Source organism: Centropristis striata, chromosome 19 (assembly GCF_030273125.1).
Source record: "Centropristis striata isolate RG_2023a ecotype Rhode Island chromosome 19, C.striata_1.0, whole genome shotgun sequence".
NCBI lineage: Eukaryota > Metazoa > Chordata > Actinopteri > Perciformes > Serranidae > Centropristis > Centropristis striata.
In genome coordinates this window covers 33,031,832-33,057,952 of record NC_081535.1, presented here as the reverse complement: position 1 = coordinate 33,057,952, position 26,121 = coordinate 33,031,832, and the positions used below count along the sequence as shown (strand labels likewise).

The following is a 26,121-nucleotide window of genomic DNA, read 5'->3' as shown; positions in this document are numbered from 1 at the left end:
CTTGGATGTCTGTAATTATTACTTCCTTATTTAAAAATTGTAGCGCTGCAAGAACGACCGGCAGTGTGTGAAAATGATAAAATAAACTATGATTTATAATTTTTTTCCCACAGTGGTTAACAGCTGCTCAGGATTTGCTTTATATGATAGTTTATGCCTATAAAATAACTTTTGGGATTGGGAAATTCTTTTGGGGTATTTTCATGGTCTTGTTTTTATACATTTATAGACAAAAAAATAAAATGAACAAACAAAACTCAATGTATGATTTAAAAATATAATATATTAAATGTATAATAAAAATAATTTAGAAAATAAATCTTAAATGCAAAAATAAATATATTTGAAAATGTATCTAAATTAATTAATTAATTAAAGGGAAATATGGAATAAAAAATAGGGTTATAAATACAAAATACATAATGTAATTTATCAATGCAAATTAAAATATAAAACCTTTCATCAATTAATGCCTACATTTATTGTTTTGTACATTTAACTGTGTTTATCATTGATTAATCTTATTTTCATTTTTTTAAGTTTCCTTGCTTTCTTACAATCATCTTATCTGCCACAAAATAAAAATGTACATACTGTTTTTTAGGCAACATATTCCAAGTTAAAGGTGCCTTGTCATAAATTAAGTTTTCATCATTTAAATGGGGAAATCAATTAAATATTTGGAGCAGTTTCATTGATTTCTATTAAAAAGTATAGCAGGTGCAGTACACCGTTGGCGCTGTAGGTGGCAGCAACAAGTTTAACTATTGCTTTTTATTGTACACGAAGAAGAGCAGCATGCTAGAAACAGCTGTGAATACACAGTTAGAGAATCATCTTATCTGTCACAAAATAAAAATATACGTACTGTTTTTTAGGCAATATATTCCAAGTTAAAGGTGCCTTGTCATAAATTAAGTTTTCATCATTTAAATGGGGAAATCAATTAAATATTTGGAGCAGTTTCATTGATTTATATTAAAAAGTATAGCAGGTGCAGTACACCGTTGGCGCTGTAGGTGGCAGCAACAAGTTTAACTATTGCTTTTTATAGTACACGAAGAAGAGCAGCATGCTAGAAACAGCTGTGAATACACAGTTAGAGAATCATCTTATCTGTCACAAAATAAAAATGTACTTACTGTTTTTTAGGCTGTGTATTCCAAGTTAAAGGTACCTTGTCATAAATTAGGTTTTCATCATTTAAATGGGGAAATCAATTAAATATTTGGAGCAGTTTCATTGATTTCTATTAAAAAGTATAGCAGGTGCAGTACACCGTTGGCGCTGTAGGTGGCAGCAACAAGTTTAACTATTGCTTTTTATTGTACACGAAGAAGAGCAGCATGCTAGAAACAGCTGTGAATACACAGTTAGAGAATCATCTGTCACAAAATAAAAATGTACTTACTGTTTTTTTAGGCAATATATTCCAAGTTAAAGGTGCCTTGTCATAAATTAAGTTTTCATCATTTAAATGGGAAAATCAATTAAATATTCGGAGCAGTTTCATTGATTTATATTAAAAAGTATAGCAGGTGCAGTACACCGTTGGCGCTGTAGGTGGCAGCAACAAGTTTAACTATTGCTTTTTATAGTACACGAAGAAGAGCAGCATGCTAGAAACAGCTGTGAATACACAGTTAGAGAAGCTCGCTGAAGTGTGACACAGCTACAGTGATTTAGCGAGCAAAACACAGATGTAATGTTTGAGTTTGTGGTGGGCGAAGTAAAACCCAGTATAACTAACATACTGGTGTAACTGGACTAAAAGGCTTTTTTGCTTTTACGGCCTTTACGGGAAGTTGTGATTAGCCGTTAGCTGATTAGCTTGTAGCTAGGCTAGCTGTCACCGGGTTGTTTTGTTCTCTGTAAAAGTGTTTTGATGTTATAACACATGAGTGTGTCTCTGGTTGTGATCCGTCTGGAACTAGCCGACCAGTCCCCTTCACCACAGGGTTTCCAGTACTCCGCTGGTGAGTTCAGTTTCTCTCGTGGTATAAAAAATGTAAAATTCACTGTATTTGTGTTAAGTTAGCCGCGAAGCTAACAAGCAGTGACAAGAGAGTTTAACCCTATAAAGCCAAGTGTATCATATTAGATACAGTAATTTTTGAGACCTCTACATCATCAAAAACCTGATGTATACATGTGCTGAAGATAAACAAACTGAGCAACAAATTGCACAAAAATACCAGATGTAGCAAAAATGATATGCAGGTTCCACGAGTGGATCAGTCATTGCTGCATTAAAAAACTTCATATCTGCAGATGTATGATGTTGTGTTATATAGAAAAAATATGTATTTTGCATGTTTGAGGAAAAAGGAAAAGTCAAAGTCTTAACCCTCCTGTCGTCCTTCCGGGTCAAATTGACCCAATCTGTTTTGACTATTCTTCCTTTCCTCCTTCCTCCTGTCTTCCTCTCTTCTGTCCTCCTTCCTTCCTTCTTTCCTTCCCTCGCCCCTCCTTTCTTTCTTTCTTTCTTTCTTTCTTTCTTTCTTTCTTTCTTTCTTTCTTTCTTTCTTTCTTTCTTTCCTTCCTTTCCTCCCTCCTTCCCTTCTTTTCTTTCCTCCTTCCGCTATCTCCTTTCCTTTCTCTCTTCTTTCCTTCCTCCTGATTTCCTCTCCTTTCCTCCTTCCTTCCTTCTTTCATCTCTCCCGCCTCCATTCCTTCCTCTATCCTCCTTCCTTCTTCCTTTCCCTCACCCCCCTTTCCTTCCCTCCTTTCTTTCTTTCTTTCTTTCCTTCCTCTTTCCTTTCTGCCCTCTTTCCTTCCTTCCTCCCTCCTTTCTGCCCTCTTTCCTTCCTGCCTCCCTCCTTTTCTCCCTCCTTCCTTCTTTATTTTTTCCTTCCTTTCTTCTCCTCCTCCCCTTTCTTTCCTCCATCCTCCTTCCTTTCTCTCTCCTTTCCATTCTTTCTCCTTTTCCTCCTCTCTTCTTTCCTTCCTCCATCCTTCTTTCTTTCCTTCCTTCTTTCCTCCATCCTTTTTTACTTCCCTTTGCGTCCTTCCCTCTTCATCCTTCCTTGACCCGAGGACAACAGGAGGGTTAATAGGTTAAAAATTTTAGGTTTTATATGTTTTTGTTAGTTCAAGAAAAACAAACTGTGAGCAACAAATTGCACAAAAAGACCTGATGTATCAAATATGATACAAATTAGAATTCATACATGCAATTTATTTATTTTTTAAAATTCGTCAGCAGGTTAATAAGCACTCGGTTTTTAAAAAAATAATAATTTTCTGGCAATTATTTCATGGTTCAGGCTTTATAGGGTTAAAGCCCGAAGATCATTTTGTCAACTGTTAGACAGTTGATTGTTTGTAAAAGTAGACTTTATTTATTGAAGTAACCCAGTGGTGAAACGTAACTAAATTCATTCACTCAAATACTGTACTGTCTACTTTCAGAGGTAAATATTGTACTTATTACTCCACTATTATTGTCTGACAGCTTTAGTTACTTTTCAGATTAGTTTTTCATCCCCTTATAGTCCAGTGGAAACCATTTATCGCCAGATGTGTTGATTCTCTTTATGTTTGTGATAAACCGTAGTATGTATGTTGAGGAAATTGTCCCACTTCTTAATTGTACAACTCTGAAGTCCAACAAGCAGCTTCAGGCCCTTTTTTGCTCCTTATACTTCTATATCTATATAAAATGTTTAAGTCCTGCAGCTATATGGAATCAGCACAATCGTGGTTAAAAGTGGGAACAAGTCAAAAATGTCTTTGTGCATAATAACAGTTATAATGACATAAATCATAAAAACAGCAGCATACATAGAAAATATGAAGAATGGAAAAAGTCAGTATACAAAAAAATGTTTTAAAGCATAAAGAAATGAGGGAATGAGCTGTGCAAACAGGAATGGGTCAGTTAAATAAGGTCAGGTGGCTGTGCCTTACTTAAAAAAATAAACAAATAGCTACATAAATATAAAAACTACACGTCTTTTGTTATTTAATTGCTTTAATTGAAAAAATCTAACCAAATTAATGGCTAAAGTCATTTCTAAATCACCCAAAGCATTGTTTTCTGCATTATATATAGTGTGTAAACAGTTTACATATCGGTGCATTACGTGTACACCAGTACGATAGATACCATATATATATATTGACCGATAATATCAGTCAAACGATATATTTGTCAGCTTCCGGTCTCTGCAGATACAGACACCAACACACACTTCAAGTGGGTCATAAGTGATGAATGAGAGGGATTATTTTTGTAAGAGTCTAATCTATACATTTTTTCCCAGGAAAATCTTACTCATTGTGCCCAAAGGATCTGAATAATAACAATAACAGTTCTATTGAGATGCTCATTGATCCTGTTTGTCCATTAGAGCTCACAGACACTCTGTCCTGTCTCTTGTTTTGTCTTGTGCTCAGTTGAAGGCATGTCCGAGAAGGAGCTGCAGGAGAAAGCTCTCGGTCTCGCCAAACACTCTCTGAGTGGGAAGACGGAGCTGGAGAGAGCAGCCGTGCTGCACCAGCACATTGGCAGCAGAGCCATGGGAGACATGGTGATAGAGACATTTGAGCCCAGCCCAGGTAGGACCCGCAGGACGCATTCCTCCTGTGTTTGTTTACATGTGTATTTCTTTTTTTGTGGATTAGATTAGATTAGATTCAACTTTATTGTCATTGAACAGAGTACAAGTACTACGAAATGTAGTTTAGCATCTAAGCAGAAGTGCAGAGTAGTAAAGTGCAAGGTATTTACATATGAACACAGTGTATAAATATAGTGCAGGTATGAATTGAATATGCTATAGGATATATACAGTGAATGAATATGTTATAGAAATATATACAGTGGTTGGGTTATATAAGAAAATGAAAATATGTCTCTTCGATTGTACTGTTTACTGCAACTGTGAATCAATAAAAAAATATATATAACCTTGAAAAAAATATATATATATTTCAGAAAGTGAAACTCGTATGTTTTGGAGTGAAATATTTCAAGCCTGTATTTCTTGTAATTTTGATGATTCTGGCTTATAAACTTTTCTATGATATTCTAATATATTGAGATGCACCTGTACTTCTGTGCATTAAAAAAAATATATATATTTCCATGCATGTAATGCACAGAAATGTATTCCACCAGTAAATTGTTAAACCGATACCGTACAGAACAGATAAGATGTGTGTATATAAAGTGTTTACTCAGGGAAAAAAAAAAAAAAAGGTAAAGAAATATATACAGTAAAGCAGCAGTGCAGGTAGATGAATGGATGGTAATAAATAGTCATAAATAGTTTGTTTTACATTTCTTTTAAATCAATTGTAATCTTTTTCATGTTACAGATTACAATTGTACGGTAAAAATTAGCATCTTTTAATAAAGCAAAGCTTGACAAAAACGAGACAACCACATCTGCTTGTGCATCTACATGTTCATGCATTCACAAACACACACAACGTCAAAAACACTTGACCTCCATGTCAAATCTCAGCTTGTTAGGGTGAAAACTGTGGCCAACAAAGAGGATTTATTAGATTTATTTTCAGGTCCAGGGACCAACAGAGCTAAAAAGTACTCTCTGCTCAATTGTACAAGCCTAACTAGTACCACTGAAACAGCAACTCTTGGCTAAATACATGATGCCCATAGGAGTCTATGATAAACAGTTGGTGAGTTGAGCCATGATGCATGCTGGTCAGAAGTTATGCCTCTTTCTGTTACTGCCAAACCCACTTTTTGCCATTTGACATGAACTGTTAATCAGATGTTTCTTGTTCTCATCGTTATCAACCTTTCCACAAAATCTTGTGCACGTCTGTGAATCCATTTGGAAGTAATGCTCCTTTTTGTGACGGGCCAATTACCTTCTCACACACACATTTAACCTCTATTCAGGCAAAGTTTCAGCCTTCTTGGGTGGAACTGTGGTCGCCAGAGAGTGAGAACATTTTTGGGGACCAACCAGAAATTATGGACTTTTTCAGAAATGAAACTATGTATTTGTGACGTGAAGATTTACATCTTCAGTAGGAACCGATGTACTTGCAGCTGGGAGCCACAGACACTTTGGGGAAGTCAAAAAGTATTGAGACACTGACTAACATATTGTTGGTCATGGTGTTTGTTCAAATAAACAAGAATATGCCAGCCTGTATGGTAAATTATTGTTTATTGTTTATTGTTAAAAAGATCCCCATTAGCTGTCACCAAAAGTGGGAGGAGCTAGTCTTCCTGGGGTCCACAAGACAAAACAAAAATCACTTAACAATTAAACATTGTAGACATTATTATATACGTCATCAGAAATCATTCCGAATAAGTTATTACATTCATATCTATTACATTAATTCTCACTTTCATACAGTAAATATGTTAATTCACTACTCACAAATTTAAATAGTGCATTCTCAAGTAATAATTAAAAGATACTTTACTATTCAGTTCACGTATATTCAGTGGGCAATTATTCCAATAACTGATAGCACGATAAATAACTGTTCTCTTTAAGGCATTTGATTTTGGACATGGTGACATCATCTGACCACCATTAGCTGACCTTGTCACATAAGAATGAACCTGATCACATCTGACAATTGCATCAAATGATAACATTTCTGATATTCCCCTGTAGATAAAGGTGGAGGAGAGGACCCAGGCAGTTCATCGGAGCTGGACAATGAAGCTCAGGCGGCTCAGACTGAAGCAGGCGGTCCGGAGATCACCGAAGGTTCCCAGGACAACGGCGAGGCGACCGGCGCCACTCCTGACTCCCCGTCCAAGCAGCTGCCCGACCAGATCTCCTTCTTCAGCGGGAACCCGTCAGTGGAGATCATCCACGGCATCATGCACCTCTACAAGACAAAGTGAGTCACAGCTGACACCTTTATACCGTCCCTCAGGGTTTGTCTGCTGTGTAATTATTAGTGGTGTCAACAATAATCGATTCGGCGATGCATCGAAATGCGGGGCATGCACGATTCAGTATCGATGCGGCAAAGTGCCATTATCGATTATGTTTATTTCCTGGCCTCCAGTGGAAAGTTGTGGGGGACAGGGTGGGAATTTCACGACGCCCCACACTCTGGCCTTGATGCCCTGTGAAAAAATTTTCAATTTACAGCCAAGGTGGCCTTTGCGCCCCTGTCAAAGTTCCAGTAAACACAACGCTAACCCGACCCACTCCCTGTCCTTCGAGACTTGTGCGCATCAACACATGGCTAATTTGAATATTCTAATGAGCCATGTGTTGATGCAGCACAGGTAAGCTAGCAGGACGAGCTGTTTTGATATGTTGTGACTGAAGTATGTGGTAGTATTTGACAGAACTTAACATTTACGTTTTTATAGAAAGTACTATTGATAGGTAATCACCATTGTATTTGCCTATTTAAAGTCGACTCGTTAACGTTACATTTTTGCCTCATGAAAACAAGCGATAGCTAGCTAGTTGGGATAGCACTAACGTCGAATTGACGAGTCGCTATAGTGTCAACCGGTGTCAACGTTGCCACACAACTCTGAGAGAGCAAAGAGGATCACACGATCGGTGGCATGTTTCATAGCGAAGGATAATTAATAATAATAATTTTATTTTATGACATTTATGTCAAAGATACAGGAGAGTGATGATACACACATAGCAGCCAATAAAATCTATTGTTATTAGGCCTATCTGACTGCTTGTATTGCCTCATGACTGACGAAAAAATGTCCCTTGTTGTGTGCAGTATAATTGTGATGCATCGTAGAATCGAATTGAATCGAATCGTTACCTGGTGAATCGTAATCGAAAGGAATTGTGAGGGCAGTGCCAATGCACACCCCTAGTAATTATGATTTTTGTTGTTGTTGTTGCAGTAAAATGACGTCTCTAACGGAGGATGTGAGGCGCAGCGCGATGGTGTGCATCCTGACGGTCCCCGCCACCATGACCAGCCACGACCTCATGAAGCTTCTGGCGCCTTTTAATGATGTCATGGAGCACATGAAGATCATCCGGGACTCCACCCCGAACCAGTACATGGTTCTGATTAAGTTTTGTAAACAGGTGAACAAGGCTGGATGATTAATCATATTAAATTACATTTTTTAAAGCTTCCAATGATTATGAAAACAAGATAATCCAGATAAAACAATAATTGTGCAGAATTCTGTTCATTTTTTCTTGTGTTTGACATCCAGCACATTTTTTCCTTTACATTTTTCCACTTTTGTCCGTCCTTAAAAGCCCAAACTTAAACTTTAATGCATCCCCCTAACCATCAAGCTCTCAAAGACATATAGAAATAACAGCATATAAATTATATATAATTTATTTTCTTTCTTTTACATTTTTTAAAAATGTATTTTTTCTTTAATTATATTTATATATTTATTTATCAATAATAATAATCATCATTAATATCGTCTATGGACTGAGCTGTAACAGTGCACTACAACTAATTTATTTTTATTTATTGTTTTTAATAAATATATCTTTAGATGTTAGTTGTGATATATATATATATACATATATTATTATATTTGTTTATTTACATTTTTAAAATGTATTCTAAGTTAAAATATATAACAATAATAATAACCAGTAAATAATGGATTGAGTTTGTGGCAATGCACTAAAGCATATTTGATCTAACTTATTTTTATTAATTTAATACATGTTTAATAGTGTTTAATGTGTATATATATGTGTGTGTGTTATTTTATTTTATTATCTATTTTTTTAAAATAGTTTTTTTTTAGTTGAATTATATTTAAAGGTGAAGAAAATCAGCTGTTAAAAATACATGTTTTTTTAAAGTTTAATAATAAAATTAAAATAAATGCATAATGTATGTTTTCAGACCATCTGTCTCTCTTTGCATAATGATCAACTGAGCTCTGAGTTTTCAGTTTTCATAATTTAAATGTTGTGTTCATGTTCTGGAGGGAAGTTGAGGCTGACAGGACTTCCCAGAACGTTACTAAATAACTACGTTCAGACTGTTTTCTGACGTGAAACAAGCTCACTGTGAGTTTGCAGCTTCAGACTTTGGACTCTTTGTACTGTATGTGGAAGTTTGTCTCTATATTTCAGACTTTTTTTTTCTCCTCTCTCTTATTTCAGGCCGACGCAGACAGTTTCTACACGGCGTGTAACGGACGCCAGTTCAACTCCATCGAGGATGCCGTGTGCCAGCTGGTGTATGTGGAGCGGGCCGAGGTGATCCGGTCTGACGAGGTGAATACACATAGAAAAATACATTCTGCTGTTTATTATTAAAAACGTATAACTAAAGGTTTAGTCAACAGAAATTAAAATAATCAGCAATTATTTTGTTATTTTGATGATTGAAAAAGTAATTTTTCGAGCAGACATGAGACACTGTTAGGTTTTTCTGCTGTTATATATATTTGTTTTCATTCCTGTGAACTTTATATCTTTGGGGTGTTTGACTGTTGAAGTCTTTAAAATAATCATGTGTTTCACCTCTACTAGTGTGTAACATTTGTTATAATAGCTTAGCTTTTATTTTAAATTTAATCTTGTATTTTGGTTTTGATTTCAGTTTTTATTTTAGGAATTGACTAGTTAAAAAAAGAAAATAAAGCTGATTTTGTCAAACATTCTATTTTCGTTTTTTGTTGCATTGTTTATTGTAGTTTTAATTTAACTTCAGTTAAAAAAAAAAAGATTTTTCCCACTACTTTTAGTTTCAGTCTAAATTTTTCCTGGTGTGAACTGTATGTTGCAGGTTGGTTCAGTCGTTCGTCTGCAGAACTTTTCATTAATTGTTGTCAGAAATGTGTGAAATCTAAAGTAAAAACCTGCAGACTTTAAGGCTCCGTTTACACGAGGACAGTCTGAACAGAAGACGCAAAAGTGGCGTCACGTCTTCACTTTTTATTCCTCGTTTAGACGAGCGTTTTCAGGAGGAAATCTGCTGCATACGGTGACGCAAAAGTGTGTGAAATTGGATTGTATGCAGCCAGGCGGCATCACTTAAAGCCATAAGAGCATCTTTGGGCATGCGGAAGTTTTCACGCCACACATTTTCATCAGCTACTCCTTCCACAAAGTTCTCCACCATCACTAGATCTCCCAGGTCTCCCAGATCCTTCTCTGTTCACTAATACTATCTGTACATATCCTGGACATTTGGTGGAAAGACTCTTGTAAGTTTATTAGAGCTGCCAGAGCAGCTTGAAGGTCCCACCATGGAAATAATCCCACGTTTGTTTATTTCCTGTACTGGAGCATGTATGTGACGTAAACACATACGTGACGTGAGCAGATCAGATCAGAGTTTTGTGTCTTGTCAGTGTAGACGACACGCTACGGAGGAGAGGATTTAACTTTTACACTTTGGAGGGTGGTTTCAGATTTTTGCGTTTTTAAGCCCCAAAAACGCCGTCACCGTCTAAACGAAAGGCACTTCACATAAAATATTTTGTCGTTTTTACCCGCAAGCGTCCTGGTGTAAACGGGGCCTAAATGTCAAACAGCTATAGTTTCCTTTCTCTAATCTCCTCCCTTTTCCCTCTGACTCACCCTCTCCCCCCTCCACACACACCCTCCCCCTCCCCCTCCCCCTCCCCCTCCCCCTCCCCCTCCCCCTCCTCAGGGAGCCAGCCTGCCAGTGATGGAGCTGACGGAGCTGCCAAAGTGCACCGTGTGCCTGGAGAGGATGGACGAGTCTGTTAACGGCATCCTCACCACTCTCTGCAACCACAGCTTTCACAGCCAGTGTCTCCAGCGCTGGGAGGATGCCTCGTGAGTTGTATAGACACACACACACACACACACACACACACACACACACACACACACACACACACACACACACACACACACACACACACACACACAAACACACACTATCTTGTCTTGTATTTCCTACATGAAGTTACCTCAGAAACCAGCTGATTTCTGACATCTTTTCGACCAATAATTCAACAAAAAGCACCTCTCTCCATCTGCTTTGGATTGATCTTTGTTTGTCACACTCTTTCAGCATGTGTGCATCAGTTCATGATATTTAGTGTGAATTAAAAAAAAAAAACTGATGTAAAAGAAGCTTCTCCCTGATGACAGAATCACCTGATTCTTAGTCCGCTGGTTATTTCTCCAGGCTTCACCTCATGTGATGTTTGTCTTTGTCCTCTTTACATGTATTCTTCTGGTTCACAAAGCACCAGACACACACACACACACACACACACACCTGTGGCAACAATGGATGAGTCATGTGTGTGCTGTGTTTTCAGGTGTCCCGTGTGTCGGTACTGTCAAACACCAGAACCAGTGGAAGAGAACAAGTGCTTTGAGTGTGGAGTGCAGGAGGTAACTTGTGTCTTAAATACTTTCTCTTTAATTTAGAATAATGTTGAAGCCTTAGTTTTAAAGTTTTTAACTCTGTTATTTATTTTACTTGATTTTATTTACTTTTACTTTTTTTTTTGGTTTGATTGTTGTAACTTTAAGTCTTGCAAAAGTGTATTTATTGTTGTTTAATTTTGTTTTTATTCGTTTTTTAAATCAATTTGGCTGTGTAAAGAGCACTTTGAGTTGCATGATGAAAATCCAACGATATTTTCTGTTTCTTACAGTCAGGCTGGGCAATTAATCATATTTTTTATTTTATTGTATTTATCAATTTTATCATCCAACGCTTATGAAAACAATATAAACTATATATTATGATAACTACACCAAATTCTGTCTGTTACAACATATGGTCTTATTTGGTTTTATTTCTTTTTTCTTAATTTCTTTTTTTTGTGATTAAACTTTTTATTTGAAGAAAAACAAAACAGCACATACATGTTGCTCTACATCTTGTAAACATGTCAAGTCTTTTCATCAAAACATAAAAAGAAAGAAATGGTTTTAAAAAATAAAAATAAAAAAAATAATATAAATAAAATCAAAATCACATCCTTGCAAAAGCATTTAAACTCTATCACAATACTCTTACAAGGACATACTTATATCTAAATTGATAGGCAACTTGAATCTTAATTGCTTTTTTACATTTTTATTTCAGACATTATATTTTAAGTTCAAGTAAACCTCCTTGAAAGTTGAGTTGGTATCAGTCGCTGTAGCTCTGTGTCTTGTACTGGATTTTATTTTAATTCACTTTAATGTTTGTTTTTGATTAAACCTTTTCTTTTTTTTAATTATTTTTATTGGATTTTTCTTTTCAAACAATAAAACAAGACAGCCATTCAACAAACAACAGACACTTCAATCAGAAAGGAAAAAAAAAACATACAGACTCAGACAGACAGGCAGTTCAGGGCTTTTTTTTAATATATAATTTCTATAATGGCTTAAATAAATAACTGTAGTCACATATTGCAGGCTTGGTCTGGAGATACGTACAGGAAAGTGGGAAGTTTAAAGCTTGGTTTCAATGTAATCCATAAATGGTTTCCAGGTATTCTCAAAGTTATCTGGGGAGCCTCGTAACATAAATCTCAATTTCTCAGGTTTAAGGTGTTGATTGAACCTTTTCTCCTCTCGTCTCTGTAGAATCTGTGGATTTGTCTGATCTGCGGGCACATCGGCTGCGGTCGCTACGTCAGCCGGCATGCCTACAAACACTTTGAGGAAACGCAGCATACGTACGCCATGCAGCTCACCAACCACCGCGTCTGGGACTACGCAGGAGGTACTCAGCCTGTTGGGTTGGTGTGTGTGTGTGTGTGTGTGTGTGTGTGTGTGTGTGTGTGTGTGTGTGTGTGTGTGTGTGTGTGTGAGTGTGAGTGTGTGAAGGGTCAGGGTATCCATGCTGTTGGAGAGTAAATAGCTAGAATTATTCTGTTTCTGCTCTCAGTGTTACATAAGAGCTTTGGAAGAAGAAAGGGGAGCGAGAGCTGCCATCCAGGGTTCCTTTTGCCTCATTCTGCCCATTTTTGCCATACAGTTCTTTTTAAACTGACATAGTCATGTTTTATAACAATAAGCAGCCTCTGCTGACTGGCTGTTACATCAACTGCAGGACTCCAGTAGAGCCTGTTAGAAAACCTGAAACAGAACAAGTTATACCACACAATGTATGTATGACAACATTATACATTCCCAGCCCTAGTTGGTTTCTCTGCTTGTCACAGTGATAAAATATACATAATATGAATAGACTGAAATTATTACAGTGACAAAGATTAGTCAGCTGAAGAAGTTTATGTGAATGCAATTTGAAGTTTACATTTTGTGAAGTAAGGTTATTATAGTTAACAAAATAATGAAAACTAGAATTGAAAAAACATTTTCGTTAACTGAAATAAAAATGAAAACTACAGTTTTTAAAAAAACTATAACTAACTGAAACTGTATCGTGTGGTAACAAAACTAACTAAAATTATTGTGAAAATGTCCTTAGTTTTGGTTTTTGTCAACTTTTTTCATTCATAATTCAGTGTTTCTATTTGAACATGCAACACATGGTAAATATGTGTACTGAGACTGGGATGTTTACACTAGAACCAAAAGTCAAAACACCCAGAACTGTAAGAGTTAATAACCTTATTGGGGCTGAGATGATAAACCAAAGGAAATAAAGGAAACATTTATTATGACCTCTTTGAATCACGCAAAAAAAAAAACTAAAACTAACATTAAAACTAATAAAAACTAAACTAAAACTAAGCATTTTCAAAAACTAAAAACTAAAAAACTCACTCTAAAAACTAACTGAATTTGAAAACAAGAATTCACAACAAAATTAAAACTAAAACTAATGAAAAATCCAAAACTGTTATAACCTTGATGTGAAGAGGCACATTGTTGGTTCCAGTTTTTAGGTTTTTTTTAGCTTCTAGTTTGTCCTCCAGCAGCCCTTACAAAGTATTTACTGTTGCATACATACAATTGGGACATACTACTTCATCAAAACCTGCGACCTGAAACTCTGACCCCCTGGCTCATATATAAATGCTGTCCAGAGGAAGACAATAATAGAAGAAGAAGATTACTTTATTAACCCATTAAGGCCTAAAGCACCTAGAAAAAAAATGCCTGGAAAACCTATGGGCGATTTTCAAATGACCCCCTAAAACCTGAAGTTTTTCTGGAAATTCAACACCTACTAAATAATAGATTTTTCAGCCTCTGTAGCAGATAAAAATGAAATTCAAAAAGTATTTGAGAGCTTATACCCGTGGCTTTCATATGAATTTGAGTTTATTTGTCCAAACCTTCAATAAAGTAACCTCTAGGCCACAGACTGTATTGAGACATATGATGTTTTTCTAGTATGGTAGTTATGGTATTAAAACACAGCTAAACTTTGGGAAAAAATTATTTATGGCTATCTTAGCTGCTTTAATCAATTTTGGCCACTAGAGGGAAGCAGATACTTTTAAAAAAAATGATTTTATTCATAACTTTCTAAAGTTTTAATAATGAATTTGCAGAGATAGAAGAATTAAAATAATTATTTACTTCAGTAAAAGTAGCAATACTATCCTGCAGAAATACTCTGTTACAAGTTAAAGTATCCAAATATGTAGATATAGATAGTGAGGACTGTATAATAATCAATAGATGAATGTACATTTGACTTAGATGTTGCAGCTGGTAAAAGTGGGGCTAATTTTTAATTCATGTAATGTTCCGTAGCTTAATGCAGCTATTCTCAACCTTGGGGTCGGGACCCCAATTGGGGTCGCGAGATGATTTCTGGGGGTCGCAAAATCATTTTGGAAGTCAGCTCTGTCTCCACTGTGTTAAAGTGTTCATGTGTTGATGTGTTTTAGTCTTTTTGGTCACTTAATGTCTTTTTTTTGGTCATTGTGTGTGTTATTTGGTCAATTTGTGTCTTTTTTTGGTAATTTTGTTTCCTTTTTTTGGTAATTTTGTGTCTTCTTTTAGTCATTTTGTGTCTTTTTTGGTCATTTTGTGTCTTTTTTTTGGTCATTTTGTTTCTTTTTTTGGTCATTTTGTGTCTTTTTTTGGTCATTTTGTGTCTTCTGGTCATTTCGTGTCTTTTTTGATCATTTTGTGGTCAATTTGTGTCTTTTTTTGGTCATTTTGTTTCCTTTTTTTGGTCATTTTGTTTCTTTTTTGGGTGATCTGAACTGTGCGTGTGGGATTCTGTTCAGTGAGCGGGGGTCGCGGACAACATGCATATTAAATTGGGGGTCGCGACTCAAAAATGTTGAGAACTACTGGCTTAATGTACAATAATATATCATATTTTCTCAGATTTCTCGTTTTGTTAGACAGTTAAACAGAGAAAAGCAGGAAATCTTCAAGTCTGAGGATCATTTTTGCTTGAATAAGTGGCCAAAACAATCACTTTTCTTTATAATAATTGGTTGTTTTAGCTCTAATCAAATAGAAAAATAGTTAAATTCTGTTTTTTATGTTTTATTACCCTTCTAGATAACTACGTTCATCGGCTGGTGGCGAGTAAGACTGACGGGAAGATGGTGCAGTATGAGTGTGAGGGAGACACCTGCCACGCCGAGAAGATCGATGCTCTCCAACTAGAGGTAAGAGTTTTACTTTTTGTTGCTTTGTTTGCTGAATCAACACAGAAACGTTGTAATTAATTCCCCCTGTGTGCAGTACTCGTACCTGCTGACCAGCCAGCTGGAGTCTCAGAGGATTTACTGGGAGAACAAGATTGTTCACCTGGAGAAGGAGACGGCCGAGGAGGTACAAACATGACACGCTTTAAGTCTTTGATTGGTTTAGTGAGTTATGATCCTCGTGTGCTGATATGTGTCCTTTAACTCTTCCAGATAAACAACATGAAGGCTAAATTTAAGGAGACGCTGGAGCGCTGTGATAACTTGGAGCAGCGCTTTGGAGAAATAAGCAAAGACAAGCAGAGCATGGAGAAAAAGTAGGTGAAGAGAAAACTGAAACGTTTCTTTTGTTTAATTAGTGTCCCAATTGTAGTTTTTTGTAGTTTTTATTTATATATATATATACATATACATATATATACATTGAAATGAATGGGACGGCCAAAAAAAATGAGCGAAAAAGAACAATAATTGGAGATTTTCAAACGTCTACTTCTCCAGCATAATTTCACCTAGAGACTCCATTTAAACTTTAAACAGTAGACACAAGTCTTGTGTATCGGTGTATTAATCCACGTTTCGATAGGTCATATAGTTTTTTATCAATCCCTGTTCAATGACCATGATCATTTTTGGAGAAATTCTGAGATTATAATGGGTGTGTATTGCATGGAATGTTCGTGTCACAGTGTGTGACATCATCGCCAGAGTGTAGAGGGAGAGAAAAAACTGTCAGAAAATAAATTTGAAAACTGCGCTCCAGGCCGCAAATTCCACTCTACAGAAATAATTTATACATAGAAACGTAGGAAAATTAGTCTTCTCCCTCACAATCCTCTGGTAAAGCTGTCAGAGTTATAGTTTGGGCGTAGGACGCATAGATGCTCCACCAACACCACCAACAGCCTCATTGGCTCCCGTATTAAAAACGTAGGAAGATTTCTGAAAAAGGGAGATGGAACAGTTTTTTAGATCGCTTTAACAAAGCTATTTTTTCATTTTTCTGAAAAAAAAACCCCATATGTAGACGTTCAAGAAGAATTCAGGACGCTCAAAGTGAAGTCGGATCAATGATAGGTATAATGGTTTTGCCAAAAATGCTTTCTGTTCGAGGCCAGAAATTCCAGTCTGACCACCTCTGCTGTCACTCTGCTGGAACATTCAGGTGTCAGTTCATTCTGTTGATTGATTTGATCTGATTGCCTTTGATCTTTGATGTGATTACAGTTACAGATACACACACACACACACACACACACAGGTAACTTTTTCGCTACACACACACACACAAATGCGCACGTAAGCACGCACACTCCTCCAGATACACGTTTCTCACACACACACACACACACACACATATTTTGAGGTTAAAGGGCATAGAATCTCATCATAGTGTACACACACCGGCAGTAGCCCCCGTGGCCCTTTCAGAATTTCCCAAGAGGAAATTTTCGAGTTTTACATATCATATACATATTTTATAGCCTTTTGTTGATCCCTGGAAAAACCAGGGTCTCAATCCTATTTCACACGGATGCATCATCTGTGAACCACTAATACTTCTCAGGGTTTTTTTAACTGGAAATTAGCTTTTTCTAAGCCCAGACAACAGACTGTTAAAATTAGATAAAACTGGATAGACAGGAAGTACAATCAACAAACACAAGAAAGAAACTAAACCAGCTCAAATACTTTCTCAGCTATCATTAAAAATGTTCCACTCACATAATTAAGATGCAGCATCACTCAACTTAAGATGGAGTCAATGGGATTTAATTTATTTTTATCATTTATAAGTATTTCTGTGCAGTAATAGATTTGAAAATGTCAAAACCGTAAAAGCACGGCTTTAAATAATGACATTAATTAGGAGTGTCATTTCCAGCTCGCATCATTAAAACGATTAGTTCCACCTGTGCTTTTCTTGTCATGACAAGTCGAGAATGATGGTGTTAAAATGTTCTATTGAAGCCAGAGCTGCAGAAATAAAAGATAAGTTGAAATCAAGAAGTCTAGTTTTAATTGAAGGCTTTACATTAAGAGAGTGTGAAGGAGCTCATTCTGTGTGTGTGTGTGTGTGTGTGTGTGTGTGTGTGTGTGTGCTCAGGTGCACTCAGCTGAGCAGTCGGGTGGTGAAGCTGAGCCAGGAGCTGAAGGAGGAGCAGGAGATGAACCGCTGCCTGAGAGCCAATCAGGTGCAGCTGCAGAGCCAGCTGGCTGAGGAGGAGCGCAAAGGAAAAGAGAGCGGTGAGCGAGCAGCAGGAGAAACACTCATCATTTCTGAAATAACTTTGAGTTATTTTACTGCATGCTGGCTTATCGGCATCCATTATGGTAGAAGATGATCCAAAGGATGTTGATACTTCATTCTTGGAAAAAAATGATGCAGACAGAAACATTTTAGAGTCTTTTTCAGGTTCACAACAAGCAAAAGAAACAACCATTAACTAGTATTTTTGTTATTACACTGTAATTTCCCAGCTTGGGATAAATAAAGTATCTATCTATCTATCTATCTATCTATCTATCTATCTATCTATCTATCTATCTATCTATCTATCTATCTATCTATCTATCTATCTATCTATCTATCTATCTATCTATCTATCTATCTATCTATCTATCTATCTATCTATCTATCTATCTATCTATCTATCTATCTATCTATCTATCTATCTATCTATCTATCTATCTATCATCGTTCTATCTATCTATCTATCTATCATCGTTCTATCTATCTATCTATCTATCATCGTTCTATCTATCTATCTATCTATCATCGTTCTATCTATCTATCATCGTTCTATCTATCTATCATCGTTCTATCTATCTATCGTTCGATCTATCTATCGATCTATCTATCGATCTATCGATCTATCTATCTATCTCTATCTCTCTATCTATACACAGCCAAATTGATTTTAAAAATGAATAAAAACAAAAATAAACAACAATAAATACACTTTTGCAAGACTTAAAATTACAACAATCAAACAAAAAACAAAAGTAAAAGTAAATAAAATCAAGTAAAATAAATAACAGATCTATCTATCTATCTATCTATCTATCTATCTATCTATCTATCTATCTATCTATCTATCTATCTATCTATCTATCTATCTATCTATCTATCTATCTATCTATCTATCTATCTATCTATCTATCTATCTATCTATCTCTATCTATCATTTTTTTATGATAGTTTTATCCATTAAACCCCACAACACTTTAATTTCATATGACAGTCCTCTCATTTGCATAATCAAAAAGAAACGCATACAATTTAGGAAAAGAAAGAAATAAAAAAAATCATACAGAAATAAATCTAGTGGAAAATACAAGGGGGACATAATGCAGAAATAAATACAATTTTAAAATGAACAATGAAATGCATTTAAATAAATAGGTGAAAAGGAATTATGAAAATAAAATTAGTAAAAGGGAAAAGTCTAAAACGTCAAAAGGGAACTGGGATATTTCTTTGACTTTACAAAATATTTGAATAAAATAGAATATATTACCATAATATATCTTCACGGTAGCACGCAACACTACGAATGTCCTGATCAAGTTTTTTTCCGCCCCATCGGAGCCTTTTAAATATCTGATATGTGCTGATTTGAGTCCGGTCCCATATCTTTATCTAAATGTTTATTGGAGCTGACACGTTAAAGTGTAGCCTGTAAAACCTGGCAACTACTTCATCCAAATATCCAATTTTTTTTTGCATGTGTGTTTATTCTCTTCAAACCCAGTTTTTCTGCACAGTTGCACATGAAGATTCAGCTACATGAATATTATTAGTGTTAAACTACTTGTAGAATTAGATTCCAGTGGTGGCTTGTGTTCTTATTCCTCAAATCTACATTGTCAAAAATCTCTCTTGCATGATGAAAATACTGATGAGTTATATTCATGAAGGAAAGTTTATTTAATACAAAAAAAGAGACAAACTGGTGTCATCCCATGTTTCACTTTAGAGGAGTTGATTGCTGAAACATCTTGAGATATCTCTGCATAATTAAAATTAATTAAAAAAGCTGCTCCTTTCTTGGATCTTAACCAAAGTTAATATTAGACTAAAGAATCCAGAGCAGCAGGAACGTGTCGAATCCTTGGATGTAACTCATTCAGGGTGTGTTTTTTTAATCTCTGAGAGTACTTCCTCATCATACGGTTACATTTGCAAATCATAAACAAATAACAGCTGGAGCACATTCAGCAGGTAGATAAACCTGCTGCTGATCCTCATCACACAAGAAGTAAAAGTCAAAGACATATTTTACATAGTGACAGTTAATAACAAGCCCTTTTTGTGTGTGTTTGGGATACGGGAACATCACAGCAGCAGCATTGGGAGGACGTACACGCTGACATTTAGCCTCTTTGCCTTCAGGCCAGTGTAAATGTCAGCTTGGAGGTCTGGATGGAAATTTTTGCTCTAAAGTTTAGACATACCTGTATTTTTACTTCAGCGTTCAGCTCGGAGGATGAGGATTGTTTAAACAAATGCTCCCCTTCGCATGTGTGCTCTGTTTATGTTGAGAAGACACACACACACACACACACACATACATGTCTTTGTGTAGTTGTGAGGACCACCACTTCCCCTAGCCCAACACACACATTTCAGGGTTTACCATCTCTGTTAGGACCTTCCCTGAAATTCATACAGATGATTAATTAAGGCCTTTAGAGGCTATCCTGGCATTTTCTTTGTGAGGACTGGAAAAAATGTCCTCACAACTACAAATGTCCTCACAATGTTGGTATTCTGCCATGGGTTGGTCCTCACAACTATATGAAGACAAACACACACACACACACACACACACACACACACACACACACATTCTTGTTCTTCTATCTTTGTGAGGACCCTCATTGGAACAGTGAATTCCCTGCTAAGGTTATAACAGTTTTGGATTTTTCATTAGTTTCAGTTTTAATTTTTTTGTGAATTTTTGTTTTCAAATTCAGTTAGTTTTAGTTAGTTTTTTAGAGTGAAATGCTTTACTTTTAGTTTAGTTTTTATTAGTTTTAGTTTTTTGTAATGGGGTATTTGTTGGGTGGGAGATTAAAAGAGGTCACAGTAAATTTTGCCTTTATTTCCTTTGTCTGATCCATCTTCATTATGTATGAAAAAAGTATGAAAAAGATAAAAACGAAGAACATTTTCACTATAATTTCAGTTAGTTTTGTAACCACACAATACAGTTTCAGTTAATGATCATTATCATGTAACCTTTAACCCTTAAAACAAAGTCGTAAATCTCAAAAAAGCCTTTAAGGAAGTAAGGACCGGCCGAAATGTCCTCACTTTGCAAAAATGTCCTCACTCTGTTGGTTAAAAACGTGTTCCGGTCCTCACTAAGAACACACACACTTCCTTTTCACTTGTTTTGATCAGAGGGATTTTAAAGGTTGACCCTCTGAACAACCAAGTGTTTTTAGAGCATTTTATGTTGCTATTCCACCTTTTTCCTCACTGGCCTTGTGATTCACTGCAATATATACAATCTATATACAGTACAGGCCAAAAGTTTGGACACACACCTTCTCATTCAATGCGTTTTTCTTTATTTTCATGACTATTGACATTGTAGATTCTCACTGAAGGCATCAAAACTATGAATGAACACATATGGAATTATGTACTTAACAAAAAAAGTGTGAATTAACTGAAAACATGTCTTGTATTTTAGATTCCTCAAAGTAACCACCCTTTGCTTACTAGAATATAAGACATGTTTTCAGTTATTTCACACTTTTTTGTTAAGTACATAATTCCACATGTGTTCATTAATAGTTTTGATGAATTTACAATGTAAATAGTCATGAAAATAAAGGAAATGCATTGAATGAGAAGGTGTGTCCAAACTTTTGGCCTGTACTGTACAATCTGTATAAATCTAAATAAGTACGGCAGCCTCAGCTTTATTGAATCAGCACAATCATGGCTAGAAGTGGGAACAACTCAAACAATATATTGTGCAGAATAACTCTTATAATGACTGAAATCATAAAAACACAAGAGGGTTTTTTTTCTCCCATTCCATTAAACCCCACAACACTTTAATTTCATATGACAGTCCTCTCATTTGCATAATCAAAAAGAAACGCATACAATTTAGGAAAAGAAAGAAAGAAAATCAATCATGTGTCATTTTATCACCATTTTATTTATAATTTCCTATTATGATGTTGATTGCGCCATAGGTTGGGTTTCTTCACTTTTTGTGCAGCTTTGCCAATATTTTATGTCTAAATGTTTATTTCAGTGTCTTGTACAGACAGGAAGTTGACACAGCTGTGAATATATAACAAAGGTTTAACATGTTTGAGTTATGTGAAGCAGAGACTCTTTTTATATTTACTCAATCTTTTTTTTAAACAATTTATTTAATAACATTTTTTCATACAGTTTACAGCATCAGTAATGGCAGTAGAACTTCAAATTCCATCCAAACCCACCCCCCTCCCAAATCAGGCCCCAAAGGCCAACTCTTGCCTTAATCCCTAATAATAATAATGAAAAATAAATAAATAAAATAATAATAACAATAAAAAGGATAATAATAACAGTAATAGTAAAGTAGATGATAGATAAATACAATACAGAAGTAAATAATAGAAAAATAAATTAAAACCATAAAAAATATAAACAAAGTTCAAAGTTCAAAGCACAGTAAATTACATTCAACAAAGGTCATGATATTGGCTTGGTCTTACAGGTGTGGTAACAACCAACAACTACCGCTACACCATTGACAGTACTCAACTAGTTAACTCCACATATGTTTTAAAGTCACTCCAGCATTTTTCAAAAAGATGGAGTTTCTTTTTCACATTGAACATAATTTTTTCAGAGGCCATGTATGATGCAACTTCCTTAAGCCACATTGAGACAGTGGGTGGACTTATGGCAATACATTTATTTCCAGCAATTAGGGATAGTCTAATAAAACGTGTTTTCATTTTCTTGTTAGTGGGTAAAACAGATAAATCCCCTAGAAATATCAATCTTGGTGAGTGAGGAATCTCAATCCCTGTGATGCCCTTGAGTGCAACCAGAATATGATCCCAAAAGTGTTTCAAATTTACACAATCCCAAAACATATGGATAAGACTCCCTGTAGTGATCTTACACCTTGGACAAAGTTCATATTTTTTAGTCTTACTCACCTGCTCTTACTCACCTGCTGCACAGTGGTTTTCCTCTAAATAAGGTCAATAAAGTCCTATATTTCCTGCTCTAGGTGAATGTAAGGACGGGACGATAGCGGAGCTGCAGGAGCAGCTGAGAGACGTCATGTTCTATCTGGAGGCGCAGCAGCAGATCGAACACCTTCCTCCGGAGGCTCGCAGTGAGATCCAGGAAGGACAGATCAACATCGGGGCCAGCCCGTCAGACGCCGCCGGAGCCGGGCCGTCCTCCGGCCGAGGCAGGAGAGGCCGGGGCAGGAAGAGGAAGTAGAACCACTGGAACATGGTAGAAACTGTCGCTGCCTCTCGCTGTGGACACACGGCCAGCTTTGTCTTTTTGTGTCTGCATCACCAGAAAGCACTCGGAGGACGGATGAAGACTTGACGCTCCACTTTACCAAGACAGATTTAAATAGTGATGATATATACCTGCACAGTTCCCCAACTTACCTTCATGTAGTTTCTACGGGAACAATAGTGGAACATGTGTGAGGACTGAAGGCTGCGTTCACACCAAATCGGGCCGTGTGCGGTGAAAATACAGGTCCTCACATGCATTAGAGTGAGTTCGTGTGTGTGAGCTGCAGCAGTTAGAGCCTCAGGGGGTGCCGGGAATTAATGCATCAGGAAAAAAAGGCAGAAAAGTTAGAATACACTAAATGTTTATGGAAAATTGCAGCCTGATGGCATGCTTGCAGCATTGAGAGAGTCCAGTCAACATCACTGCCTCTTTACTGTTACTATATACTGCAACAATTAGCCAAGTAAACTCAGAAAATCTTGATTTCAGCCTTTTAAAATAAGGAGATTTCCTTCTTTTCTCTGTTTTATATCGTATTAAACTGAAATTTAAGGCCTCACAAGAACTTTGAGGAACAGAGATACACGTTTTCACTACTTTCTAACATTTTATTCACCAATTTAAACAAAATATCTGCAAATAAATAGATAATGACTAATAATCTTTAGCTGCAGACCTAGTCTCCTGCTGCCGTGGGATGGGGACCGAAAAAACAACTTTGGTGAGAAAGTTTCAAAAACTATAAGATAAAATAACAAAACACAAGCACTTTCACTCATCTGCTTCAGGAGAATTTCGACAACAATGATGTGAACAAGCTGCAGCACGAAAGTCCCTCCATCGTTTCTTGTCTGGCTGCTGGGAAATGAGTGAAGCTGCCTTCAGGTGCAGTTAGACACGTCAAGCTCATAAATACTAGTAATCTCAAAAGTCATCTAGTTCACAACATGATGTTGCATAAATCATTTAACCTCTTAAAACCCACGTGCATACGTGGGGGAAGGGTTTTACCAAAAAAATGTTTTTGAGCCAAAGCAGAAGAAATGTGAAGCCAAAATGCACGTATAAGGCTTAATTTAAAAGATGACATTTTCTAGTTTCTGACAATATTTAGCATGTTGCTAAAACACAACGTAAACCTAATCAGTTCTTGCAAATAAAGAGTAATTTTTGTTTGGGTGGACAGGTGAGTTTTGAGTTTTGCTGCACAACTGTGGCTACATTTTTAGCCTTTTAGATATAAAGACTTGCTGTTTTTTCTCTGTTTTATATGTGAATTTGTTAAATTCACTCTGTTTGGACTGACAAAACAAAAACAATATGTCAAAGAGATCGCCTTGGAAACTGGGACGGACCTTTTTCAGTATTTTCTAACATTAATATAGAAAAAAATCAGCAGATTAAATGATAATAAGAGTAATCTTTCGTTTCGTTTCATCTCTTGCTGAACATTTAAAAGCTTTGAGGACAAAAAAACAAAAAAATCTGCCCCAACTGCTTAGGAGACTGTACAACTGCTGATTACATAAATGCTTGTTAGGGTCATTTTGTGAAAATGTAAGTACATTTTTCCTGCATCACTCTCCAAACCAAGCCAGTCTAGCTGCTGTGAAGTCAGTGTAGCTGCCTTCAAGTGAAGTCAGAAATGTCGAGACCATAAAAACTCTTTGACGGAAAACTATAATTGTGATATACATATATATATATATATATATACTTGTGCTACTAGAGGTAAAAGTTAATTATGTGATTTGATGCACCTTCTAAAACCCACGTGCATACTTGGGGGAAGGGTTTGACCAAGAAATGTTTTTGAGCCAAAGCAGAAGAAGTGTGAAGCCAAATTGCACGTATGAGGTTTAATTTTAAAAAATGACATCTTCTAGTTTCTGAAAATATTTAGCATGTGGCTAAAACACAACATAAACGTAAACATGCAATTAAAAAGTCATTTTTATTCGGGTGGACAGGAGAGTTTAAAGACACAGCTGCACTAGCGTCGCTGCATCGCCTGATTTGGTGTGAATTCATCCTTAAACCTGGATCAGACTAAGAACTATATTTGGTAACTTCAGTGGATATCAAAATGGGGTCGAGAAAAAAGTTGCAAATTTACTAGATTAAAGTGGCAAATCTACAAGAAAAAAAGTCGCAGATTTAAGAGATTTAAAGTGGTGAATCTGCGAGAAAAGTTACTTTTTTCCCACTTCTTTCTCATAAATCTGTGACTTTTTTCCACGCAGATTTGCTTCTATAAATCTCTTAAATCTGCAACTTTTTTTCTTGTAGATCTGCCACTTTAATCTAGTAAATTTGCAACTTTTTTCTCAAAATATTTTTATTTTTTATTTTGGATATCAGCTGAAGTTACCAAATAAGGTTCTTCGCCTGATAAAGGGTTAAAGACGACTCTTGTTTGTGTTTTCCAAATATATTCAACATCTGTTTGATGTAAATATATTCTGTTGTTTGGAGAGAATCTATTCTGGTCATGAGCTGTATTTATTTGTTCCCAGTTTAACAACCTGTAAGAGTCTTTATGTTTCTGTAAAAGATCGCCATGTGAGAAAGAGAAGCCGGTAAATGAATGTTTCTGTATGAAGCTAAATTATATTTTCCTGAAGTAAAATCCTTTGTTCCAACATTACATCTCAATGGTTTGCAGACACTGAACACGACTCAGGACAACAAACAGAGGAGAAACTTGAGTGTTTTTTTGCTATTTGTGCAGTTTATTGTGTTTGAATACGGAGGGAGAGAAGCTGGTGACAGGAAGCAGGAAGTAGTTTACCCTTTAACATGACCCTCACCAGGAAGTACCTGAAATAATATGGGAAGTAGCTGATAAATTGTACAAATATGAATCATGATTTGGATGAGAAATGAAATGAGTCTTTATTATATTTCTGATCACTCCTCCACCGACCTGAAGCAGCATTTAGTGAATACTGAACCATTTTTTGCTACTTTATCCTCGACAACATTTCAGTAAAAACTATCTGGTACTTTTCACTCCTGTGTTTTTATTTCACAGCTGTAGTTTCTTCATAATTTATTTGATACATGGCGAGAATTAGAGCTGCAAAAATTCAACAAGTCAATCCATTGATTGTTT

General features: G+C 36.0%; 1 protein-coding gene across 1 annotated transcript; it reads left to right on the top strand.

Moving 5' to 3' along the window:
- The first annotated feature begins 1,577 nt into the window (after nt 1–1,577).
- brap (BRCA1 associated protein) lies at nt 1,578–26,121 on the top strand. The gene is made up of 13 exons (XM_059358408.1): nt 1,578–1,976; nt 4,399–4,560; nt 6,612–6,843; nt 7,838–8,027; nt 9,087–9,200; nt 10,585–10,733; nt 11,228–11,303; nt 12,498–12,636; nt 15,351–15,460; nt 15,537–15,626; nt 15,713–15,816; nt 17,607–17,746; nt 22,759–26,121. Exons 1-13 carry the CDS (start codon nt 1,898–1,900, stop codon nt 22,974–22,976), a joined length of 1,803 nt encoding a protein of 600 aa, XP_059214391.1. The 5' UTR covers nt 1,578–1,897; the 3' UTR covers nt 22,977–26,121.